The sequence below is a fragment of the Coloeus monedula genome (genome assembly GCF_965178545.1).
Source record: "Coloeus monedula genome assembly, chromosome: 6".
Classification (NCBI taxonomy): Eukaryota; Metazoa; Chordata; class Aves; order Passeriformes; family Corvidae; genus Coloeus; species Coloeus monedula.
This window is the reverse complement of record NC_138786.1, coordinates 47,051,115-47,076,710: the sequence shown is the minus strand read 5'-3', so window position 1 is coordinate 47,076,710 and position 25,596 is coordinate 47,051,115. Positions and strand designations below refer to the sequence as shown.

The 25,596-nt window shown below is 40.2% G+C and overlaps 1 protein-coding gene across 1 annotated transcript in view; it reads left to right on the top strand.

Moving 5' to 3' along the window:
• Nucleotides 1-25,596, top strand: part of KCNK10 (potassium two pore domain channel subfamily K member 10) — a gene marked incomplete at both ends in the record, with an annotated part of 56,898 nt that overhangs the window by 21,050 nt on the left and 10,252 nt on the right. Inside the window, 3 exons of the mRNA XM_082284430.1 lie at nucleotides 1,878-2,206; nucleotides 12,334-12,451; nucleotides 15,073-15,233. Coding sequence (XP_082140556.1) covers nucleotides 1,878-2,206; nucleotides 12,334-12,451; nucleotides 15,073-15,233 — 608 coding nt within the window. The remainder of the gene's footprint in view (nucleotides 1-1,877; nucleotides 2,207-12,333; nucleotides 12,452-15,072; nucleotides 15,234-25,596) is intronic.

Genomic DNA, 25,596 nt, shown 5'->3' with positions numbered 1-25,596 from the left:
TTGCCTATAGAGAAAGGGAAGTTCTAACTGCTTCATACAACTTCAATATTTTATGTTTCTTCTGCATACTTTTCTGATGTTTCCTGCTGAAACTCACTGCATTTATTACAACAATACTTTCAGGAGACATAGAGAATAAATATACTGATATCTTACAAGAAATGTGACTTCTTTTTAATACTGTTACTCTTCTTCTTATTGTCACTTAAAGTTCTTAATATTTACATGAAATATATCTGGAGGTAAGAGAAAGTTGGATGTCACTCCATCTTGGCTAAATAACTGTTGGGAACCGTAATGATCTTTTGATGGTCGAACTGAGCAGCTGTGCCACAGGGTGTTGCAAAACTGAGATACATAAAAAAGGAATCAACCACAAAGGTTTTTGCTCTGATCCTAGATCCTTTATAATCTATTTGGTATCTGGAGTCTCTAAATCATTTTTGAAACAAAATATTAACTGTAAGTATAAAGCAACTGTAGATTTCTGCAGTTGATTGATTATCAAGTAAACTGGAAGCTCTATCCTCCATGCAGTGTTTCAGAGATGTATTACTTGGAGGAAAATGTGGCTGTAGTAGAAGCCGGAGTTCTGAAATTATTCAGTATCGTAAAATGGTTTCTGTTGGGGAGGAGCTGCAGCCCCTTTCAGACTCAAAGTATAATCATGTTGTATGTTTAAATTTTAGACAATGGGGTTACCGTGCCACTCTGATGGGATGTTGTAAATCTTTCTGCTTTAATTTCTAAGCAAAACAGCAAAGACACATTGTGAATAAATTCAGAGAATGCTCCTAAAGTCACGGTATTTTAACTGTAATGTGATTTAGGTCTGATATGCAATAAATTAATCTGGTTTCAAAGAAATTACAGGCCAGTGGCAGCTGCACCATGGTAAGATTACACAGGAATTTTGTTTAAAATAAATCCAGCATCTTCAATTCCTACATGTGGTACCATTATACCAGTGTATGCTGAGGAACCCAGCCTCATCCTGCCATTGGTAACTCTAGCAACAGAGTGGGGAAGTGTGATGATGAGACACCTGAATTATTTGGAGATGACCCAAACTTGATTTAGATGCCTAGGTGTCTTGACATAGTGGTCAGGCTGTTAAGTCCAACTGGAGGTCAGGACTTGTTAGCTCTGATGTATTGCTAAGCTCATCTGGACTATACAGTGTCTCAGTCCCAAGGTGAGAGGTCCACAGTTGCACTTGGCAGGTAACTTTGACCTCAGACATCTCATATACTCTGGCTGACACATGATTTATGCTAAAATTTGTGAAGCTTCCAGGCTCTAAGAATGTTTTCACAAGTGATGGTTTTGTGAATCCAGGTAAATAGTACGGGCCAGTTTATGTTAGTGAGCCAAACAGCTCTGCGGTTTGCAGAGCATTTCCTGTTTCTGTCAATACCAGGTCAGGTAGTGGTCAGTGTTCATTAACAGTTCAATTTCTTAGCAATATTAATACTATTAGTATTATGATTTAAGGATGTAAATCACTACCAGGGTCTTTCACCAAACACCACCATGTGTAATTTATATCCTAGCTAGTTAAAACTTTCATGTTCATTTTGCATAAATGGTTTTCTGCATATTTGTGAAATTTTTGCATATGTAACTGGCCTATCCAGTTCTAGAGGTAATGGTTGAAGTTCTAGAGGTAATGGACAAAGCAAACCCTTGAGGTGTCCATTGTGTATGGATGGACAAAGCAGACATGGAACCTTCCAGATGAGAAGAATCACATCTCTGTGAAGAACATGATTTATGTAAAAGTCTTGAAAGTATTACTTCGGAAAGTTTTTTATGAAAATCAAGGTCATACCCTAAGAGATTTGATTTTGAGTAAGATTTTTTACTTTGTGTTTCAGTGGCTGTTCCCTCACCAGTGCCAGCTTGTGAGCCTGAGCCCAAAACTAACGGGCATCACCCATCTCCACAACGCTCCATTTCCCCCCGAGCCACTGTTGTTGCTGCCATGGAAGCCCCTTCTCAAGGCCGGCAGAAAGTCATGAACTGGAGAACAGTGGTGGCCATCTTTATCGTGGTGGTAGTTTACCTGGTGGCAGGAGGACTCGTCTTCCGTGCCTTGGAGCAGCCCTTCGAAAGCAGGCAGAAGAACACGATCGCATCAGAGAAGGCTGACTTTCTTCGGGAGCACGTCTGTGTAACCGAGCTAGAGCTGGAGACACTGATTCAGGTAGGCCATGTGAAGAAGACAGTACTTCTTGGAAGTTAGGAGAAACAGCTCGGTGGTTTATTGACCAGCTGAGTTGGTGGGGAACAGAATTGTTCACAGAGGCCTTGGAACGGGCAGCGTGAAGAGCAGGCTCTTTCCCAGTCATTTTACGGTCCGAGAAGCAGAAACTATGTCTCCAAAATATTGTAAATATAGAACCATAGAATCATAGAATAAGCTTGATTTGGAAGGGACCCATCAGGATCATCGAGTCCAACTCCTGACCCTATGCATGACACCCTAAGAGTCACACCATGTGCCTGAGAGCATTATCCAAATACTTCTTGGACTCTTATCAAGCTTGGTGTTGTGGCCAGTTCTCTGGGAGCCTATTCCAGTGTCCAACCACCCTCTGGGTGAAAAGCTTTCTCCTGATATCCAACCTACACCTCTCCCGACTCAGATTCAGGCCAGATTTCTTGAGTCCTGTCACTGCTCATGAGAATGAAGAGTTTGGTACTTGTATTCAGTAGAATAATGAAAGATGTGTGCAAAGAATAGCAGAACTTAATATCTGGAAAAAATTTCTGAGAGAGGTGACAGATTTGCAAGACATTTGCCATCATCTCTACAAATTTTCAAGAGGTGTTAAGTTCTTAATTCTTTCTTCAAAATTAAACACAGCAACCAGGAGGGCACACAGAACATGACAGGTGGGATTTTTGAAATAAATATTCAGCCAAGAATTCTGAACTTACTGATATATTAACTTACAGGTTTACTGTTGTAATTTTTAAATAAATGAAGGAGGATGAGGTATAAAAATCAAAATAGACAGTAATTGTCATTTAAAAGCTTTGGAATTTTTAGTCTGATCTAGTATGCGAAGTTTTAGAATCAATTTTGAAGGAAATGATTATCAAGTATACAAGGATGAATGGAAAATGTAATAATATGGAAGAAAGGTCTGTAAAGGATAAATGTATCTCTCATTGATTAAAACTCTAGGCAAGGAAAGTGTTACGGATCTTGCAAGACTTCAGTAGAGTATCTTCTTGGATTTCGCGTAGAGGCCTATCAGTTAGCCGGGGGAAAACAAAGATTAGATAAGAAATGTGACGTACCTAAGGAATATATTTGAACTTTAGCCTCACATTTCAGATCTGAATTTGTGTCAGCCTTTCAAGAGCACAGTGTTGGGGTGTTGCACCAGAGCTCTATTGTTGATTTCAGGCTGTTTGGAAGAACATACAGCTATCCCCTGAATTCTTGTGTCCACCTACTCAGCTGTGTTAAAAAACCCTTTCTGTAAGTGAATCAAATTTATGAACTTATTTCTTTTAATAAGTTGTTCCAATATCTCATTGATGTGATAGAAAAGGCCTTCTCCTACTTTTCAGCCTAAACTTCTTTGCATATAGATGTGGTCTCTCCCGGCTTGTGCTCTGTATTCACAGAAGGCAGGTCATCGGTTCTTAGTCAAAAATGGTGTAGCTGTACCTGTACCTTTGGGCAGCCTGGTGCTATAGCTAAGAAGCCAAATCTGCTTTAGCAAGAAGTAATATTGCACTGATGTAACTACACAGGTTATGGATCAGGGATGGCTTGGATCACATCCTTGATCAGTCTACGAAAGGCAGGTGAACATGTTAGGTCAGCAGGGTCCAGGGATGTTGGTTCAGATGTGTTTCTCTTAGTGTTGCAGAGATCTGTATTTCCCTCTACTCCTTAGAGTATAATGATTAAAGGATATTTTGAAAACGCTAAAAGCAAGAAGCTTTATTCCCTTGGTGGGATTTTCACCAGTAAAAGAGATACAAAATGCATTCTTTCCAAGCAGACAGCAGAGCTCATATAAGATACAACAAGCAAAGCACCTCAGCAGATTGTGGGGTTCTGCATACCAACTGTAGTAGTAAGATTTCTTATTCTCTAGCCTAAGCTATGTACCAACACTGATAATTTTACACAATATTTTCCCCTCTTTCAGTTCAAAAATGGTGACACTAAAATAAAGAACAGACATACTGTGTCATTAGTAGACAGATATTCTGGACAAATCTTATCATCTTCTGAGGTTTCAGTATGTCCTCAGGTATTACACTGGGTAACTGGAAGTTATTGTGCAAAAGTAAATTAAAATGGGTTTAGCAGCTTAGGATGTGAATGTCTTAGGGCCAAGTGATGTGAAATATTGAAACAGATTTGTCAATAAAGAAGTTTCTTTGGATTCTTCTGTATATCTGGGGGTTGGGCATGCTGATACAGAAAACTCTGATGGTAACTGACTTGTGCGGAAGAACAGCGAACGAACTTGCTTGAAGATAATGTCAGGGAGTTAATGTTGTCCTTTCATGACTTCATGTCGACTGTCTCAGAAGTGACATCCCCCTGGCTGGCACAATGCATTTCTGCATTGCACCAAATGCTGCATCTCCCTTTACAGCTGTGAGTTCAGACTGATGTGGCAATCTCCATGGGTCCTGGCTGCTGCGCTGTGCAGTCTATGGCTAAAGGAACTATTAATAATTAATATTACTTGACTACCTGAAAGCCCTCAGACTAACACAGATCATACTCTGCAGAATGACTGTGTTGATTCACCTCTGTGCTTTGGAGAATATGGAAAAATAGAAAAAGGGAGACTTTAGAACTAACTTGTTTTATTTTACTGTGGGGACGGCTCTGGAAAAATCTTTTAAGAAGACCAAAGGAGTATCGTGGTCCTTACAAGACCAATGATGACGAAATGTATACCTTTTCCTAAATTTCAGTCTTTCAAAGGGTTCTGCTTCGGAAAACCTGTAATGAAGATTTACAGCACTGTATGAGGAAGCCCTTAAAATTTAGTGGGGATGAGATATCCTTTCCATCTTTATCTACAAAAACCCATTGCAAATATTAGCACTGGTAGCACGAATGTGAATTGCTGAGTCCAGACTTAGAAGTTCAGTCATAGACTTCAGAAGAAATACAGTGATGAAAGCAGTGCAAATTCTTAGGAAGATTCAAAGTATTTTAAATTTTTTTTTTATTTTGGTTCAGGTCTGTCTCGTACTAACACAATGACAGGTAATTTTTTCATAACAATGTCAAGGGTTTCACAGTGCAGTCAAAATTTTCTAAAGCCACCTGAAGCGGAAGTTCTTAACTTCAAATTTTTAAAATCCATTTCTGCATCTGAAGATATTTGTTGCAGTGAAGCCAGTACACTGTTTAAGGCTGGAGGTGATCTAGAGCTTGGCAAAATAGCGAATACCAGATTAAGAAAATGACAACATTGTGTGTTCTATCTCAACGCTCCTGAGTTTTCAGAGTTAAAGAAGAATGAAAGCCAGAACATGCTAAAAGACAATGAAACTTCAGGTGCTTTTAGTACATTTAGCTGCTTTGTACCTATTAAATCAAATAGAAGCTAGTAGGACTCAAGTTACTGGACAAAGAGTTGAAAAGAAAAATAACATTGGTAGATATATCTGCTAACATACTACAATCCTTTTCTTTTTGTTTTTATGTGTTATAAAATAATCTTATTAGTAGCTGGCATCAAAACCAAGTCATCCTGTCTTTGTAGTAACGCACACAGAGAGTGTGTGATGGGTAGGTTATGCTTCTCAGGAAGATCAGATTTTATCTACCATTAGGAGAGACAGGAAGACCATCTTTGTGTTTTGGTAAAGTAATTCCTATGGACTAATTAGGGCATTCATACTCTGTTTCTATATATCCTGTGCACTGTATATGAGTAAAAGCTTCCCTAATGAGTCCTGCTTTCTTAATGAACCCTGCAAAATTATGCAAGATGGAGTAGCTTGCTACTTAAGAAGTTACTTATGTTATTGTCAGACTGCTTTCTTCTTCCTTGTCCATCAGGGTTTAATTTAGGAATGTGAGTGATTATAGCATATATAAAAAAAAAATCACCCACCTGGTAACTAAGTCATATTATCAATGTCCACTAATGACTACAGCAACTCATTAGAGCTAGACTGCAAGCTGAAAAGGAAGCAGAGCTGGAAATAAGCTAGTCAGGCTTTAGTGGCTAATTATGTTAGTAAAAATTCATATTTTGGATAGGCACTTCGAATTAGTGTTCTAAAGCCGTTTTGCCCTGAAGGTAAGTAAGAAGGGGAATATCCTGCAGAGGTGTTTAATTTTGCTGCTGCTTGCTTGGTTCATTAGTGTCGTAAGCCAGCTTCTCTTTCCAGCCTGTTTCTATGTAAAATGAAAAGGATTTTCATGTGCTAGAAGAAATCTCTAGATAGAGCAGGAAAAAAGTAGTACTTTGAATTAACTATGGAGAAGACTTGCATGTTGCTGAGGACAAGTCTGTTTGAATTGTGAAGAAAATCAGTGGTAAGTATCTGGTTATTGAACCTTCTGTCTGTACCTCTGGAGGTTATCTTGTCCCAGCTTCCCATCTGCCCCTATCTTTATTTTACCCTATTCCTCCTAAAAGGAAATGAAAAAAGGATTTAGTTGTCTTGGGTCGTGTCCTGGTTGGTGCAGGCACCCTGGTTTGTAACTTCAGTCCAGAGCTGCTCCAGCTGTGTAGGAGACAGACTGAGTCTAGGATGCTGCACAAATCTGCAGCTGTTCTGTAGCTATGCTGCTTCCAGAACTTAGGTGACATATTTGCAGAAGCCTTTTGGACTTAGTTCTCTGTGCAACCCTCAGACACAGTGCATACCTGGCAATCAAATCACTCTTAAGTGTAGGTCAATAACTGGCTGATTGTCCCTGGCTAAAGTCCTTTATGAGATAGACAGAAATATTCAAGGAATAGGCTTTGAAAGTTTGTTACTTTTGATTAAACCTGAAAAAAATTGCTGGCCTTGGTCCTTAGAAAATGCTTTTGTGGAAAAGTGAATAAATGGGAATTTATAATGAGGATCCCTAATCACTAGGGGTATAAGGGGTGGTGAGAATAAGTAGAGATGTAGGGAGTATAGAAAAAAGTTATTAATGAATTAGTTACTAAAAGCTGCTTGCTAATGAAAAGCATCCTAATAATCCTAATAGAGAAACATTACAGCATGAAAGGCAATTGAAGCAACTTTTTGTATGCTTGATAGGAATCTGCTTGGAAAAAGAATTGTAGAGGGAGATAATAATTATTGGATTAGTATGATTTGTGGAGAGGAATTAATAGAACCAGGCAAAAAATGACAAGAATTTTCTTTTCCTATCAAATTCATATCCTTGGTAACACCTAGGGCAGGTATATCTTTGACTGTCTCAGCACTCGAGAGAGATATTATACTTGGCCTTGAAAAAGATTTGTCTTCTTCATGCTTGGGATCTTACTGGAGAAATTACAGAAACATGAGCAATGAATGAGATGAAAACCTTTCTTCACAGAGAAACCAGAAACAGTCAGTTTTGTGCCCCTCTCCTCATCAGCTGCACTGGCTTCCAGCTATCTTGTTGCTTATGGGCGTAACTCTAGACTTTTTCTTGATATAATCCTCGTATTTAGTGATCTAAATTATGTAAGAATGTACCTCATACACTAGTGAAAACCAGCATATACTCACTCACACCCTAAGGAGGATGAGATGTGTGCCTATCCAGGCACAGAGAGAACCACCTACCCCCCAGGGGACAGGGACTGGCAGCTGTGGCCCCCACCAGTGCCAGCCAGGGAGGATGGCAGGCTGCGGGCAGCCAGGGGCATTGCCTAGCCCAGACTATCAGGTGCTTCCAGTTGACAAGTTGAGGCTGGGCTGGGACTTCAGCCCGCAGGTCAGGCCCCAGCTTGAGAGAGCTTGTGGCTGGGCAGGGCAGAGCTGGGGCAAGCTGGAGCCCAGCGCTTGTTTGGTGTTGCTGGGGCAGAGATGGTGAAACCCCAGTAGTTTCTGTTTGGCATGCAAGGAGAGTATCATTGTCTTTATCCACAGAGAAGAGATACTGTTGTGTTCTTGTGTCATGGGGAAGAACCCTTGACACCTGATGAGACAAATTAGTGCACCTTTCTCTGGACTTTGAGTCCTATAGGCAGCCCAGTGTGGGGTCATCCTTCATAGTATTTAATTACTGCTGTCTGAATATCAGCAAGTGGAATTAATGAGGTCTGTTTCAGACTGGGATGGAGTTTGATTGCGCTCTGGGAGTACAGGATCCAATTGTCCCAGTATCACCACAAATGCTGGGCTTCTGCTGAGGAATTTGCCTTTGGTCCCATGCAGACCATGTCACCAGACCTGTCTTTTTCGTTACAGAAGGACTGTAGTGTGCTAATACTAAAGGGGCTGAGAGTAAAATCACATCTATGCAATGATAGGGAGCAAACCAGAAAGTTGTGATGAGAAATACATGTTTTTAAAAACAAATAATGTTGAGTACTTGTATTTATTTTGGTAGTTTTGTCATTCTCTTGGCTCCTAACAGCCTTTTGGCTTTAGCATACATCCATTACTTGAACATCAAGGAAGGCAATTTCAGCCCTTTGAGGTATTTTGAGTTATTACTTTCTCTGAATAGGTGGTATTTTAAAAAAAAATTGCCCTAGGTTGGTAGTTATTGTTTAAAGAAGATTGCTCTTTCAATTAATAAAGTATACTGAAAAAACATTATGTACTTGAGAAGGAAAAAGGGATCAGGAAAGGAGTAAGTGTGGAACAGCTCTGGGTACTTTCATGACCTGTTACTTTCAACAATACTTCAACTATAAAGTAGCTGAAACTACTAGTTTAAAATACGTTAAATATGTGAGGTTTGTTGTAGGGTATGCCCAGCCACTGCCCTGGAGGGACGTCTGCTTAGATAAGGAAGATTGCTCAATCTCCCAGCAGGACCCCCCGGGAAGGCAGCTACTCTGAAGTTACGGCGAGAAGAAGACAGACCCAGAATCCTCTGGGAGACCCTGTGCAGATCCTTTGTAACCCATTGGCCTTTACCCTCTGACACCCACCCCCGTATCCCTATAAAGCCAGCCTTCTGCCCCTGCAAGGGCAGAGAGTTGCTGGTCCCTAGCTCCCCTTCGCCGGAGTACGGACCAATAAAGCTGCCTCGTGAGGAACAGCTACACGAGCCTTTCGTCTCTCTCTCTGGTCTGGCTTGGCCTGGAGGTTGCCCTGCAGAGCTGAGCTGGAATCACGAGCTGACAATCACTAAAGAGCTGACAGCTTCTGCGCGGGCCCTCCTGCCAGCAGCTGAGGGAAGACACCGGGCCTTGGGAAGATGATCCTCCACGAGACCATCTCTCCGGACCGTCACAGCTTCCTTGGTCAGAGTTACTGACCCCACACCCACTGCCATAGTTTGTTAACATAGTGTTTTGCACTCTGGAAGTTAGTTTTTTCCCTAGTGTGAGATAATCCAATGATGCGTCTCTTCAGGTCATTGCTGCAAAGCCTATCTGAATTTTCAGATTGGAAACTTGTAAAATTTTGTGGCCTGTGTGAACTGGGAAAGTCTTGCCGGTAATAGTGTCCTCGTTTGAAATTTGTGCCAGTTTTCATCTAGCAGGATAGCTCTGTGTAGGTGGAGTTGTGGTGGTAGTAGTAAGGCATCCTTTTCTCATGCATGAGCTGAAATTGGTTAAGTGCTGTTAGCTGAACGCTGCTGGCTGCTTTTGTCTTGCTACTCTCTTTTTGTCCTCCATCACTGTATGCAAAATACTACGTATTAAAAGATGGCATTGGAATAGTTGGATATTTATAAATGAATGATGTCAGTCAAGCTTTAAAGAAAAAATGAATTTGTTCTGGATGAGAAGGGAACCTGAGAATCTCAAAGCTATCTAAGGCAACAGGACACTCCTTCACTTCAGGGGTTAGTGCTTGGCCCTAAAAGACTTGCTAAACTGTATAAACTCAAGTGTGATTTGAGTGTAACTAGCTTGCTGACATTCACACACTCACGGGGAGGGCAGACAGCATTCCTTGGCAGAAGTATGGTGCCAGGGTAGCTGACAGTGTGTCATGGCCTATTTAAATGGGCAACCTGTCTGTTATGCTGATTTATGCTGTTCTGCATAAACCAACAAAGATCTCTGCTTTCACACGACCTGCAATATGCCAGCAACTGGTATAGAAGCCCTTTCAAAGGGTTTGGTCGGAAGCACATCCTTTCTCTATATCCCTGTTTCTTGAGGTATGGACTTGTGCTGAGGAACCCTGGCTTTCTGCCCACATGAAATGAAACCAGTCCAGCCTGGAACTTGCTCATGCTATAGTTTCACAATCAGCTTAGCCTGGCATTTAGCAGCTCTACTTTTATAAAAGGCTGTCCCATACTGATCTCTTTAGGTGTAGCTGTCTCTGTTCTTGCCCATATGCCTCTCCTCCTGCTCCTTTCCCTTTTTGTGAGGCAATGTGATGAATAACTGAAAGCTGGGAAGCAGATTAGCTGAAGCTAGCCCGGGCTAAAAAAGCAGTAGAGGAACATTTATGACCATGAAGTCAGTTGGAAATACAGGCAAAAAATGAAAGTGGAAGAAAAATGGAAGAAAAGAAAAAATGGGGTAGATAAGCCATTGGGATTAACGAGAAGAAAAGTGTATCCTGAAGGCTAGGGAGAGAAGTGATGTTAAATGGATGTGTTTAAAAGTCAGTGCTAAACCCACAAGAGAATGTGAGGTTATAGAGAAGATCAAGAGAGAACTCATAGACATGAACAAGTAAGAAGTGGGGCAATGGTAAAATAGAATGGCTAACCTTGCTTTGCACATGGACTGTATAGGAAAAGGTGAAATAGAAAACCACAGTGACAATTCATAGATCATAAATCCGAGGGAAAAGAGAACTAGTTAAAGAAATGGAATAAGAAAAGTCAAAACAAACCTGTGTTGATAGGTGGATATTCCGTGTTGAGCAAAGCCAAAGAAAAAGAGGATGCAAGAGGCAGCACTTTGCTTCACTTGTTGAGCCCAGCAACTGGGCTCACTGAAACTACCACGACTAAAGATTGGTGGCAATATTTAGGAGGAGGAGCAAATAGCAGAGCGTGAAGGAGAAAGTCTGGCAGTAGTGTGAGCAGCTGGTAACAGCAACATGAGGTTGGACCAGAATGGGAGAAAAGCAAAGAGCTGGAAATGTTAGGAGGCAGAAAGAGAGAAACTTGGTTCCTTTGCACTGGTTTTATGGAAATTAAACTCAATTGGGAACATTCGAAAAGCAGAAAGGCAGTCATTTCAGCTGCTGTTTTAGAATGAGGTCTGAATTTCTCTATTGTGAAGAATAGCTTGCGTGAGATCTAAAAACAACTTGAAAATATGTGCTGAAGGGTATCTCAAAAGTCAGCTTAGAGCAATTCAGGTGAATATGCCAGATGCTGATGGGAGATTTATTTTTGTGCTTTCTAGGCTGATTTACTAAGCTCTATCTTCCTTTGGACTGTGAGGCTATAATGAAAAATGAATATGTATGTCCCCATGATACAATGTGGTGCATTTTTAGAAATTCCCAACAAATATTCAGGAGGCTGATATGTCTGCCTGGTTTGACTCAGTACTATATGGTACACAGGACAGTGACTAGGAAGCAGTATATCTACCTCAGCTTCTGTTCAGGATACAGTTAATTCAAGCACTATCAGCGAGTCTCTGTATCATGCTGTATTTGTGGACATGAGATCGGCAAGTCGGAAGTTTGAGCTGATCACCGAGTTTTTTCATGATGTTTCTATAGCTATCTTATTTGTTCATTTCAGATGGGGTATATATATGCCATATTTTTTTCAGTAGTTAGCATAAAATATAAATGACTTAATCAATTACTAATTGTCTGGGAATATAAATCCTTGGCTGACTCTCTTAATAAACTTCATAAACATTATTTTTATTTACCACCTTTCTAGCTGCTTCTAACATGACCTGTCTCCATTGAGGAATTTTTCCTGTGGCAGTAGTCACTACGAGAAGGGTATTTATGGATGAATTTGTGGTGTCAGCCCTCTACTTCTCAATTGCTTTGTATCTTTTGTCATTTGTTTATGCATTGTATCTTTGTTCCACCTTAATGAATATTCAGTTCAGTTGTTTATTCAACTTACATGTGCAAAAGATGCTACTATACTTTGAGCACATATTAAAAAGATTAGATCAAAGCTGTTTCCATGGTCCTAGGAATTTCCCTTTGGAGCCTATACCAACTTGCATAGGATACTAAGGCATGTGTGAGGCTGAGTCTTTGTTTTCTTTGCAGCACGCTGTTGAGGCTGATAACGCAGGAGTCAGTCCCATTGGAAATTCCTCTAACAACAGCAGCCACTGGGACCTTGGAGGTGCCTTTTTCTTTGCTGGAACTGTCATCACAACTATAGGTATGTTTATGTTTTAAAATACATAGTCACGCTGAGACATGGATAATGAAATAAATTTGAGGAAGGTAGACAACAAAGAAAAAAGTAGCTGAAGTGTGTTTCTCTGTTAGCAGAAGACATGACCCCAGCATGTGTCAAGGACACCGAGTCTCTGGGTGTCAGAAGCTGTTTACACAATTAGGGTAGAATAGCAATGCTGAGCTGAAAACAGGTAAGACTGATGCAGGCTTTATAACCCTGTTCTTGATGTAGATGCAGATGGTCTCAATTTTCACTAAAAAGATCATGAAGCTGTACCCAATGAAATATTCTATGGTTGTTGGGAATTTGGATTTTAATATTATAGATGAATTTGCCCAGAAGTGTAACTTTCTTCCTAAGAACATAAATTAATTTTGGCTTATGCTCTGAAGTTTGATAGAAGCAATTCTTCTCATACCTTACTCCTTGCAACTGGAAATGTATTCTCATACCTATTATGACCTTTTTAAAATTCGTACTTGCTTTCATACTAACAATTGGAAAGAATTCCACAAATGATATACTCTGTAAAAAACCCCCCAATTTTACTTTTCCATTCTAGAATTCATAGCCTTGAATTATTGACACATTTCCCTGTGTTAAATGGGTATACTAAACTGCTCCCTTCACTTTTCTTGAACCACTAATTTTAGTAAGATCCTTATTCAGGCCCTAATCATCTCTCCCCGTGCATTGTGTCCAATGTATTTAGTCTCTTGATCTCTGAATGTTGGCCTTGGATATGCTAAGACTTTTAATCTCTCCTCTCTGAGCCAGTTCCTCTCTTGAGGAATGTTCAACAAGCTCGCATTTCAGAAGACAGTCTGAAGGAAAAAGAAAATAAACTAATAACGTTGATAAAATGAATCTGCTGACAATTATACAGTACTTTTATAATTTTAAGCTTGATTTCAGTGCTGTCATAGTAATCAGATCAAGGGATCTAATTATTTGGAAATCACTGGCAAATTGTTGATTTTTATTTGCATTGTCTTTGAGTATTATTCTGCTTTAAATATTGTATAAAGTGCTTCTCCACATTACAGCTGTGATGCACACACTGGTGTACAGACAAATAACTTGACAATCACATAACCCTTCAATAAAGTGTGAGAATCTGACTAAATTCTGTAGGCTTTTTATATAACAAAAACAAAAAAAATCCTGTGGCAGTTAAAAGACTTGCTGTGGGGATCATCTCTAACAGTGGAGTCTGTGCCTTTGGCTCTGTCTTTTCTTTGTTGTCAAAGTGAGGGGGAAAGAGTGATAGTATAGAGTGTACAATCTGTGTTCCTCTATATTAAGCTACATTACCATGTATTTTTAATAGTAGCATAAAACCAGCGGGTGGCAAGAAAGAAAACATTTCTGATTCCAAAGTAAGAAAACCCTCCCTTAATATTTGTTTACTCAATAGACCCAAGTGACAAGCTTTTAAATCACTCATTAAAGTAAATGCCACTATATAGGCATAGTTTATGCAGGCGTATTCATTGACATCTGCTATTTAAAAAACTTATTGAAAAGACCTTGGATTTTTGCCCATATTTGTTCTAACTTCTCCATGAAAGAAATTTTTATAGGCTGCATAAAATCTGGGTATTGTGTCAGAGCATGCAAATGGTTTTCGTTTATCCACCAGAGGCTTGTTAGGGCTCCTCTTAAGCAGAAACTCAGCAGATGGCCTCGTCAACCTCAGTCCAGTGGCCATTGGAGCCTGGACTTTCTTGGAATTTTAGGAGAAATCTGGGATGATGGATGCAGCTGTGAAAAGGACAGTAGGTTATGGGACATGCATTATTGTATGTCAGCATAGTTCTTTCACCATCCCATGACAGAGGGATATAGCCAGTGCCAGTGTTGCCAACCCAACAGGAACAGGACCTTACACTTTCGTAGATTTCCTCCTCTCTGGATGCTTTATTGCATCTGTTATTTGTGATTATGTGATAACTTTTAATATTTAAGTAATTATGTATAGTTAAAATCAAAATCTCTATGACATTTCAATTAAGATACCTGATCTTAAATAAAATGGTGCAAATATTACTGTCAATTCTTGGTTTTTTTCTCTTTAGCATTTTAACAGAAATACCATGGCTACTAGAGTCATAATGCTTTACTGAAAAAAGAGTTCAGGGGCAGATTTGCATAGTGTGGGTACAGTTTGGAGGCTGCAGTGTAACTAGTCAGTATGATGAGGGGCTGAGGAAAGTATGAGCTAACCACTGAAAATGAGCCTTGTCAGGTGAATCACACACACTCCTGTCAGGAAACCATTGGCACAGGCCAAGGAGAGCTGCAGCATGCAGGCACCAGGCCATCATGGAGGGATTTTTGTGCCGTGATATCAGCTTTAATTAAGCGAACAGCAATTTTAGATAGGCTGAATCTACAGAAAATATGGGTAATTGAGGCTTCAAGAAAAATGGAATAAAAGAGGGTGGCTTGCCCAGGAAATGACATCATGCCATTGAAACTATAAATAGGAATTACAGAACAAAGGTATGCCTGCAGCAAGAGCAGTTTTTTTAAACCTATTAGTTTTCTAAAAAGCTGTGTATAAGTTCTGAGAGTCTGACAATTGTTTTTCTCCTCAGGTTATGGGAAGATGGCCCCAAGCACTGTTGGTGGCAAGGTTTTCTGCATTTTGTATGCCCTATTTGGGATTCCACTGTTTGGCTTCTTGCTGGCTGGGATTGGAGACCAACTTGGAACCATCTTTGGGAAGGGTATTGCAAGGGTGGAAAAAGTTTTCAGAGTAAGTTCACTGACAGTTTTTTGCTTGTGTTGTATAGCCTGCTCTTAATTTGGTTGCTATTACATGTGGCATTTTGTACATGTTGGACACCATGAAACATTTACATGTTTAGTTGAGATGACAGTTAATGTCTGTAAGTGTCTCTAGTCAGTGGAGAGAAACAGACTTCTCTAGATGATGATACAGGGGTTATAGATCCGACTCAGAATTTCCTTATTGAGGGTATTGCTGGGGAATGTATCTCCTAAGTTAGTGTCCTTACAAAGAATGGTTGTAAAACAGTCTTCAAAACACCACAAGTTGCTTTAGATAGGCACATCTATTCACTGAAAATAGAGAGAAGGTAATGGTTCCCTGAAGGAATAGGGTTGTGGAGTAGGTCCTGACTGTACTGCTGATAAAGCCTAAAAGACTTGGAAAGCAGGGTTGCTGCTGTGAGAGTGAAACTGGGAAGAGAGATGGTTGAGTGACATGCCCTCACTGCAAGGGGACAGCTGTGTTGGAATAGATCTGCAGCTCTACTACAAAAACTGCTGTAATGCCACTGGCTGAAATCATGATCATTACCTGCCCTGCCTACCATGAACACATCCTACCCTAAATTTTTGTGTAGACTTTTGCATATGTAATTTCCCTTTATGTTGCCAGTACCCTCTGCTTTTGAGTCTGAAATGCTGTAAGCAGTTCCTTCGCAAGCAGTGCCACAGACCTGGCAAATGCTGTTTTGCTAACTTGCTAATGGTTCACTTCAGGGATTCTCTCTTTGAGGCAGAACTTCTAGAGGTGACCTGTGTGATGCTTCCCTTGGAGGTGGCATAACTGAAGGTAAGTCTTTCCAGGGATGGAGTGGATGAGAAGCTGCCCAAGCTGGTTAGTTTAATAGACATCTATTTCTAAAACATTCCCACAGGTGAGAGCAAATTAGTTGTAACTGTTTTTGAAAGGAAGTAATTAAGTATTAGACTGAAGTATAAGCACTTTTCATTTTGATTAAATGACTTTGAAGTGTCCCAGACCAGACATAAATAGTATCTCACAATAGATGTAGTAAAAAGGGACTAGTGATTATGGGTGAGTAAGCATGTACATGCCTGTTTGGAGAGCACTTCAGAAAGCTTATATTTCCATTTAATGAAAATAATGTTATTGAAAGGTGTCTCAGTTTAGTTTGGCAAAAACGCAACTAAGGTCCCTAATTTCTTTTTTGCCTACTTTTTTATTCTACCTGCTTCACTTCAGTGGAATCTCTGAACATTCCAGCCTGCTTCTGCGCAAGAAAAATGACAATCTTGAAGTTGTGATATGAATTGAGAGTCAGAAAATCTTTAATTAATTGTCAGCTAAGTATTGTATTTCTGAGTGACATGGACAAGACCATTAAACTGTCAGTATGATAGTTTATGATTAAAACAATCAGAGAATCACAGAATAACTGGGGCTGGAAGGGACCTCTTGAGATCACCTGGTCCAGCCTCCCTGCTAAAGCATAATACATACTCGAAGTATTTTAAGATTCACAGATGAATGCTGATCCTAATGTTTCATATATTTGGCACATAATGTGAGTTCTTTTGGTATTTAAAGTATTCCTTCATTTTCTTGAGTTAATGCAGCTGCTTCTTGCTTACAGCCATCTAAAGCATTTGTTTTCCTCCTTGGTATTTTGTCAGCTTCCAAAGGAATTTAGAGATTGTGGTCTTCTTGTTTAGCCAAGATGTGTATTCATTCCTTTTATTTTGATTGTCATAAATCCATTACATTCTATTACATCTATTATTTTGTGATTTGGTGAACAGGGTTATACATAATTTCCTTCGTTATTCTTAGTAATGAGTTTCACCTATTTGAAATATTTCTGATATAGTTTAGAATTTACATGTATCTTAGTAACTAGTCTTAATACCAGTGGTTTCAATTTAAGTGATTATTTACGTAACATTTGATATATGCAGAATATAATAATAATTATAAATTTAGTAATTATTTATTATATTTACACTGTTAGGCTTCATAAATGTTTGTACCTAATCAGATGAAGCCTCAAGTAGAGTAACAGTTCTTGATTTAACCCTGAGCACTGAGCAAAATTTAATTAAATGTACAACTCTTGTTTCTTGTTTTGTAACCGTCTCCGTAATGAACTGAAATGCAGCATGTTCGTGGGTGTAAAACAGCCTGTTACCACCTTAAAAGAGAGGACATAAAAATTAGGAGAATAGTTAGCAAGAACCTAAAAGAAACAAACATAGGCTAAAAAGACGCTGAAAACAATAAAAGGTTGGGTGGTGTGCCTGAAAAATCTTCTGGAGGTAGCTGAGAAGTCACTGAGTGTGCGTCTGTGCTCTAGTGAGAGTACAAATTAGCTACCTGTCTTATTTGTCCTGGGAGGAAACTCAGCATTTGTGTAATGCATGGAGTTTCCATGTTCATATGCCTCAGTGCTCTGCTTCTGTATGTATCCACTTGCCTCTGTTTATCCAGTTCACTCTTAGGAATGTTGCACAGCTGGTGTCAGGGCAGCCAAGAGTTCCTGAAGTCCTTGCAACTTCGTCATTTTCTGTACAGGTGGAAGGGACTTGAAGGCAGCATGATCTTGCATTGTCGTTAGGACCATTTTTGAAGCTAGGTAAGAGGCAGTATGCACGCACTGGCAGGTGGGAAGGAGAGGAAGGATCTTCTGTTGTCACCACACTCCTTTCACCCAAAGCATTTCCTTAACAGGTCTCTTGCTCCATCCAACAGTGTATCTGTGAGCATGGAGCCCACGCCGCACTAGGGACAGCTTGCCTCTGGCATTCCTCAGCATAGCTGGAAAGATGAAAGGAGGATTCCTCCCAGAGGAGTTGTGCTGGTGCATTTCTGCTGCTTCTGACATGACCTGTGCAGAGCCCCACCAAACCTACCTTAATTAACACCATAAATTAGATCTTAGGAATCCCACATTTAACTACTGCAGTAATCAGCCCACACATTCTGTGGGAATTTTAAGAACAATTTGACCTACATAAAGTGAGAAAGAGATCTGCTCTTATCAAGTACACACTACCCCAACAGTAGTGACAGAATATTTCAGCAGAGGAGCTGCATGCATGCCACCACTCATCTTCTAATCCAAAATGTTACCATTATTTCAGTGTGCAACTAGCCAGGAAAACAACTACTCATTTATGAGTAGGTAGGGCTGGAGGTATTTCATTACAAAATAATGCTTTGTAAAAAATAGAACTTTTCATGTACCATTTTAGGAAACTGAGGCACTGGCAGGATGATGCTATCCCAAACACCATGCATTGACTAGTTTATGCCATCTGTCCTACTGGAATGATTATATTTGGTACAAGTAAATAAGCATCAAACAGGTCAGAGACGTAAACCAAAGCTTCCCCCACAAAGGCCTGTCTTCTCCACTCCTGGTTATTCCTGTATGTTCCATCTTCAATAATCTAGGGCAGAACCTGGGTCCCAGTCTGTTTTTGTATGCATGCAGGTGTGATTCCCCAGAAAATGAATATGTGCAAGGCCACCAGATTCAATATATACACTGGTCACAAGCATCCAATTTCTGGGTCCAGTGATGAATCAGCCCTCCCAGACTACCTTGGAAAAGCACGTATACACTCAAAATTTAATTTAAAAGTTGATAATTCTTACAAATAGCTTTTTTGCCCAGTGAAACTTTCCAGACACAACAGAAATAAAATATGCATTTCAAAAAGTAGTATTTTTATCTTACATACATGAGGGATCTTATGAACCACCTGTGAATGTTTCTATAATAAACAGTAAAACAAAGCCCCATTATTTTCGCTTGCTCTGTACACACAGTGTCTGTAAGCATCTAAAGATAGAAAGCACTCCATAGGCAGAGTACACTGTCATAGAACACAGCAGCTGCTATTATCATGAGTTAAATATAGGCTAATTTGGATAGTTTTTTTCAAACCTTGAACGAGTGTTTAGATTCTCACCAGAAGTAGATGGGTTTAGCATAAGCTGAATGATCTTCCCTTATCTTGCAGTTTAGTACAGATGCAGGCATTCAGCCTGGGAACAATGTGCGTCTGAGAGCACTCCAGGATTTTCTGGCTTCTGAGGTGAAGCCACTGGGAGCAGTTCCTGGGCTTGGTTGCTGCTTTCACTCCTCTGGTTTCCAGCAGGATGCTGAGGACAGGTCTGGCAACACAGCTGGGTAGACTGTGAATTGCAATACCAGGATGTGAGTGAGCAGCCAGAGACATGGGTGGTGGCAAGGCCACCACTGAAAATACCCTACTTTGTGCAGAAAGGCAATGCCTCTGTAAACAGTGTGTGCTTCACTGAACCAGGGGCCTGTCAGAACAGACACATCTGCTACCTGTCTTTCAGGTTTTCAGCTTGGAGAACATGTTTTGTTCTAGTTTCCAGAGACATGCTATGAAAGTGATGCGCACTTAGTATTTTTGTGAAAGATAGCAGTACAGATCACCTAACTTTAGAACTGTCCTAAGAAAAGTAGTTCTTTGTTGGCAGATGGGGATGAGGCTGGGGTAGGAGTAAGGGTTTCTTTTAGCAACTGTCAAAGCTCTACTTTTCCTAAACTTTATTGTTTGTCTTTCTGAATACATCTGATCAACTCTAGCTACTCTTTCACTAAAGATTCAGCTTCTTTTTAGAGAATTTTGGCTCCTCTGATCTCTTACTGTAAAAGTGACAGGAATCGTTTTTACTAATTCCTTCCCTGAAAATGAATGGAAAACAGAATCTGGGAAAGAAACTTTGTATAAGAGAATAACTGTGTAGAGGAGGAACACCTAAAAATACAGTCTTTTTTCATAGTCTCCCCTCTGTCCATGGATTTGCTCTGTTCTCTCTCTCCCCTTGATCTCTCTCCTCCTCTTCATTTCCTTGGATTACAGCAAAACTGTAGCATTTTACCTGACACTAGTGCAGGACTGGTAACTGAGACGTCAACAGTTTGCTGTTCAAAGAATTTAGTTGAGGTTGCCTTGAAGTTCCACATTTACCTCTTCCCTAAGGCTTCCCATAGCCCAAGGCCCCTGTCTGCTTCCCCCCAGAGAGCCCCCACCCTGTACTTTGTTTCTAGCCCCATAGCAGCATCAATTCGCATTTTTTTCAGCTGAACCGAACTTTCAGATGAGAAGCCAGAAATTCAAATCCAGATCACTACTTAGGCAAACCAGTGAAATCATTCTGGACTTGCACTCATGTTACTGAATTCAAAATCTGGGACATGGTTAATCCATAAATGTATTATAACCAAAGTGATACCTTAGCTAGTACAATCCTCTTTGTAGTTCTGAATACATGGCTGGACACCTGCATTTCTGAGTAGATTAAGTTAATGGAAGACTGATGGAAAAGTTTCCTCTCCATTTTCTGGTGTGTAATGAAAATACACAAAAATCAAGACAATCTCTTTTATTTTGTTCAATTACATTGCATTACTAGCCAGCATCAGTGTGTTACTACATCAGCTGCTAAAAACCCACCGAGGATATTAACACTTTAGCTTTTCTTTTTTAATATAGTGTTAGTCACTGCAATTTTCTGTAAGGAAAAAGGTACAATTGAAAAAAAAAAAAATTATATTCACTTACGAACTTCCACCGAGTAACCTGTCCCATGCAGTGATCCATCTGCCATCTGCTGGCATCCTGGACAGAGCCGTCAGGACAGGGTGTGAAATTCAACCTACTGTTGCACGTTCACAGTATTATTCTAAGATTATACAAGGTTTATGAGTTGAAAGTTCAGTGTTCAGAGCTTAGCCTAACAATTCGCAAAGTCATTTCCACCAAAACTAAATGGCAAAGAAATATAAAAAACCAGTGATGAGAAAGGTGATTTACAAATCCAGAACAAATGCATGTAAACAATCTCAGCTCATGATCTGTTCTTTTGTCTGTCACACCTTAAAGGTCCCTCTAAGAGTCACATTTCCCTGAGCAGGGTTAAAATAGAGGTGCTTATAGACAACAAAGGATTGGTTTCTGTATGTAGATACTTATGTGGGGTTTATTTTAAGTAGGTGTGCACCTGAATGTACATTTCAAATTGGACTGTCTTGAAGTTTAGGAATGATTTAGAATAAAACCTACTTCCAGTTCTGAATTTTGCAGTTAGTTAACACTAGGTTTATGGATACACACATAGCCAAATGCTAACAGAAGGGATTTGCAGCCAGTGTGCTTTTCTTCATAATCCCAATAAATCATATTTGGCTAAAAATTAACTTTACAATGTAAGAGTAATAAAAAAATCTGGATACACTCTAGTGCTTGCTACCAGTACATCCATAGTGCCTCACAGATATGGTGAGCATTTTAATTTCACTTTTGGTTTCTCTGTTTTAAATCTGAAGACATGCTTTTTGTAAATTATGATAAAAGTGAAATTAAGGAATGCAGGTACTGTAAGAATCCACAAATTGCAGCAACTCTGTAGGCTCTATACAAAGAACATAGCAGAAAAAGCAGCTTGTAAGAGCAATACACAGCAGCTGGCATGCTGGGCATGGATGCACCAGTCAGCAAATGCTCTGCCTATCTTTATTTCAGCTTGTCTTCCCCATCAAACTTTATTTGGACCAAAAGTTACTGTCTTTAAAAACACAGTCAGTGCTGAGATGTTAGACTCTGGGATCATTTGTCTCTAGCAGTTTAAGGCTGATGTGCACCCCTCAGGAAAACAGACTTTGGTACAATGACTTATTAAGCATATGGAGACTCGAGCAGTTCATGTCCCACCATGCTGGAGTGGGTTGTAAACCAGTTCTGATGGGTGAACTTCTGCCTCCATCCTCTTGAAAAGGAGTCTCATTATGCAGAAACAGCCGGGCATGGCATGGAAGAATGTTTCAATCCTTTCAAAAAATGTTGTTTGACAACCGTTCTACTCAAAATGCTTGTGCACTCCTGAAATCCTGGACTTCATTGTCCAGATGTGTGCTCCAGCTTTGGAAAACTCTGGTTGCATTCTTGTCTAGTTCATCAGTAACGTATATGTTACAAAGAGAACTGTTAATCTCTGTAGTCTACAAATGTTTTCCTTTGCTCCTTCCTCCCCGGGCTCCCTCAGTGCCCTCCTTTACAAGCATAGTTCTAATTGCTTTTCCTGGATGTAAAGCAGTCCAGACACAGAGCCATCTGGACACTTCACTGGAGTATGTCTAGCAATGGCAGAAGTGTGACTGTAGACTCTTATGAAGCTGAAGAATGAAAGGCAGGAATAGTAACTTTACAATGCCAGTCTCTGAAATACTTTTCTCCTTGACATACTGCAAGCCACATCTTTTATTAGGTTTCTAATTGGTGTTTTAATCATGGTGGTGGAAAGACAGCAGGAAGTTTTATTTTAGCTTTTGATCACCTTGGTGTAGTAGTTCTCATGCTCCAGTGCCAATCGAAGATACAGGCAAATGGTAATCCTGTGGGTGAAGAACACAACTGATTGTGACTTCATTACAGGCAGTGACTCCTCATCATCCAGAGCCAAATTTGTCTCTGAATTCTGTTTTAGGTTAAAACCATTGTCTCACATATGTTGGGTTTATTTGGATCACATACCCCCTCCATTATATTTGAGCTGCAGAAAAGTATCTTTTTCTGCACAGACCTAGGATAGTAAGCTAGTACTAAAAAATTCATTAAAACACCTATGGATCCCAGCTTTTGACATTTTAGGCCCTCTAATTGAGTATTTAATTTAGTTAGTGATGCTTACAGCTATTCAACTTCAAGGAAAGCAACTCAAGTGTAGCAGAAATTTTGCTAATTTTGTTCTTATCCTCTGGTCTTTGATGGTGAGTATGTTATACCAGGAATTGCAAGGTAAAATCCATTCAGGTGCAAGGAAGCCATGTGGAACAATCATTATTAACCCATTCTTGCACTCCCTGGGTGGAGGAATATAGGTGTGTCTTGGGGTGACTTTATGATGTGTATCCCATATCGCTGTCATATGCCCAGAAATTAATTCTTGTGCCTTTCTATTCCTCTAAACTGAGCCTGAGAGGAGGAAGGAAAAGCTGAGCAAAACTTTCTCAAAGCAGTTTGCAGCTTGTTCAAGGTCACACAGAGATAGCGACTTTTTTTTTCCAGCCAGCTTTCAGCCAGTTGTTCAGTTTCTTATTCTCTGGAGAGACACTGAAAGTTGAACTTTTTTCCTTCCCTGGAATTTCAGATTTTCTCCCTTTTCTGCTGGGCTGCTTCAATATCAGAGCATATCAGGAGGACTTTCCACCGAGCACAGAGGGCCTGGCCCTGGGCCAAGCCGCAGCTCCGAGGAGACCACAGGGAGGACTCGAACATTTTCCCAGGTTTTTTTCTTCACAGCAAAAGATTTTATTATTTAGCATTATTTTCCTTTTCCTGTGTGTTTGTTAAAGAAACAGTTTTTATCTCTTTTACTTTCCTTCGAGGAAAATTTATTTTTCCTGAACCTGGTGGGGGGAGGGGTGGTTGTGCCTTCTCTCAGAGGATATATTTCTAAATTTGGCCAACCCGGAACAAGGTGTAGCTCAGAAGGGATTGAAGGAGGGAAGGAAGGAGCAACACATTACCAGTGCATTACAAATTCGGCCTCTGTAAAATTGCTGAAGTCTATGCCACCAACCTCTGTTGTCCTTTGTTTGCTCCAGTGTTTGAGAGAAACATATGTATACATGGATTCCTCTTATTCAATTTGTTTTTGTTTTGTTTTTTTTTTCCCCTTGGGCTGAATATAGGTCAGCCATAACAGAGGTTTGGGATCGTAATTGTTATTTTTGTAATAAGCAACATGCAGAAATTAGCTGGTGCATATCAGAAAGCCCTATGTGTGCTTTCTAGAGAGAGGAAGAAGCTTGGAAAGGGGTATATCAAGCCTAGAAAATTTCTGAGGCAGTGTTTCTGTATTTTCATGACATGGTACTCGCATTATGACTGCAGCAAGATCATGAGTAGAGATTTACAAAAATGACATTAGAGAAAGCTGCTGCTCTGTCAGAAGCTTGTTGCATATTCCATCTGGGTCTAGACGAACACCCCACAGACATGTGGTTTTATGGGGAAAAACAATGATGTAAAAAAAATAAGGAAGAAATCCTTCTTTACTCTGACCTGTGTCTTGTATGAGTTCAGGATTATCTCTCCCAAGCTTAGTAATAAATGTGAGTGCTTACAGCTTTTAATGTCTGTCTCCCCTCTGGTACTGACTACAGTTAAAAAGCAGAGGATGGATTCTACACCTTCTCGTGCAGCCATAGCAGCATTCTTTATAAAACATGAGAACTAAAATAACACTGAGGCATCACGAGGTTAGAGTGTAGGGAAAGCCCATATCTAGTAGACTGGTTCAAACCCCTTTTCATAACCCATGGAGGTGTCTGAAATGTCATCTATATTTTAAAATATATTATAATTCTGCTGCTTGTTTTCAAAGGGTGTTGTCTTCTTCACTGATGTGGTGAGTAGGCCCTGGCTGGCAGTAAGCACCCACACAGCCGTTTGCTCACTTACCTACAATGATAGGGAGAACATGGGAAGAACATAGAATGTTCTCTGAGAAGCCTCATGGGTCAAAATAAAGACAGCAAAATCACTTAACATGTACTCTCACAGGCAAAACAAACTTGACTTGTGGAATTTAAATTAATTTATTGACAATTAGCATAAACATTTAATTACTGAGTTGAGTGCTCAGAAACAAAACCCCCACAAACATACAAAATTCCTTTCCTCCCCATTTTTCAAGCTCAGCTTCACTCTCAGGCTTACTTCACTCCAGACACCTCTCCTCCACCCATGTTGTTACTGTGGGTTACACTCGGTCCCTCCAGTGCAGCAACAAGTGGCACAGGGGTTGGGGGCAGAACACAGTGGTTTCTCTGCTGTTCTTAACCCTTTTCTTCTGGTCCTTCTCTGGCCCGCCATGGGCTGCAGACCCTCCAGTATCTGTGCTGCCATGGAGCAGCTCCCACTCACCTGACCTTGTTATTCCCTTGTTCTCTCCTCTATTCCCTTGTCTTCTGCCTGTCTGGCATTCCTGCCCTTTCTTAAACACGCTTTCCTAGAGGTGCCACTGTGTCATCTCAGTGGCTCAGCAGTGCCCTGTGGTGGGTCTGTTGGAGCCAGCAGTGCCAGAGAACAGAGAAGAACAAAAGATTGTTGTATTGTTCTTAGGTGTTATGTCCAAGACAGCGATATTTAAAATACATTTACCTTCAGTAGTCTCATTTAGAACGTGAAGGAGCTAGGACAGCTTATGACAAAATCCACAGTGACTGTTACAGGCAGCGAAGACGTTGGTGTGACCAAATTGCTGATGACCAAGGGGCTCTGTGAGCCAGTGCTGTGCCAGTCTTTCCATACAGCCTGATGAGAAG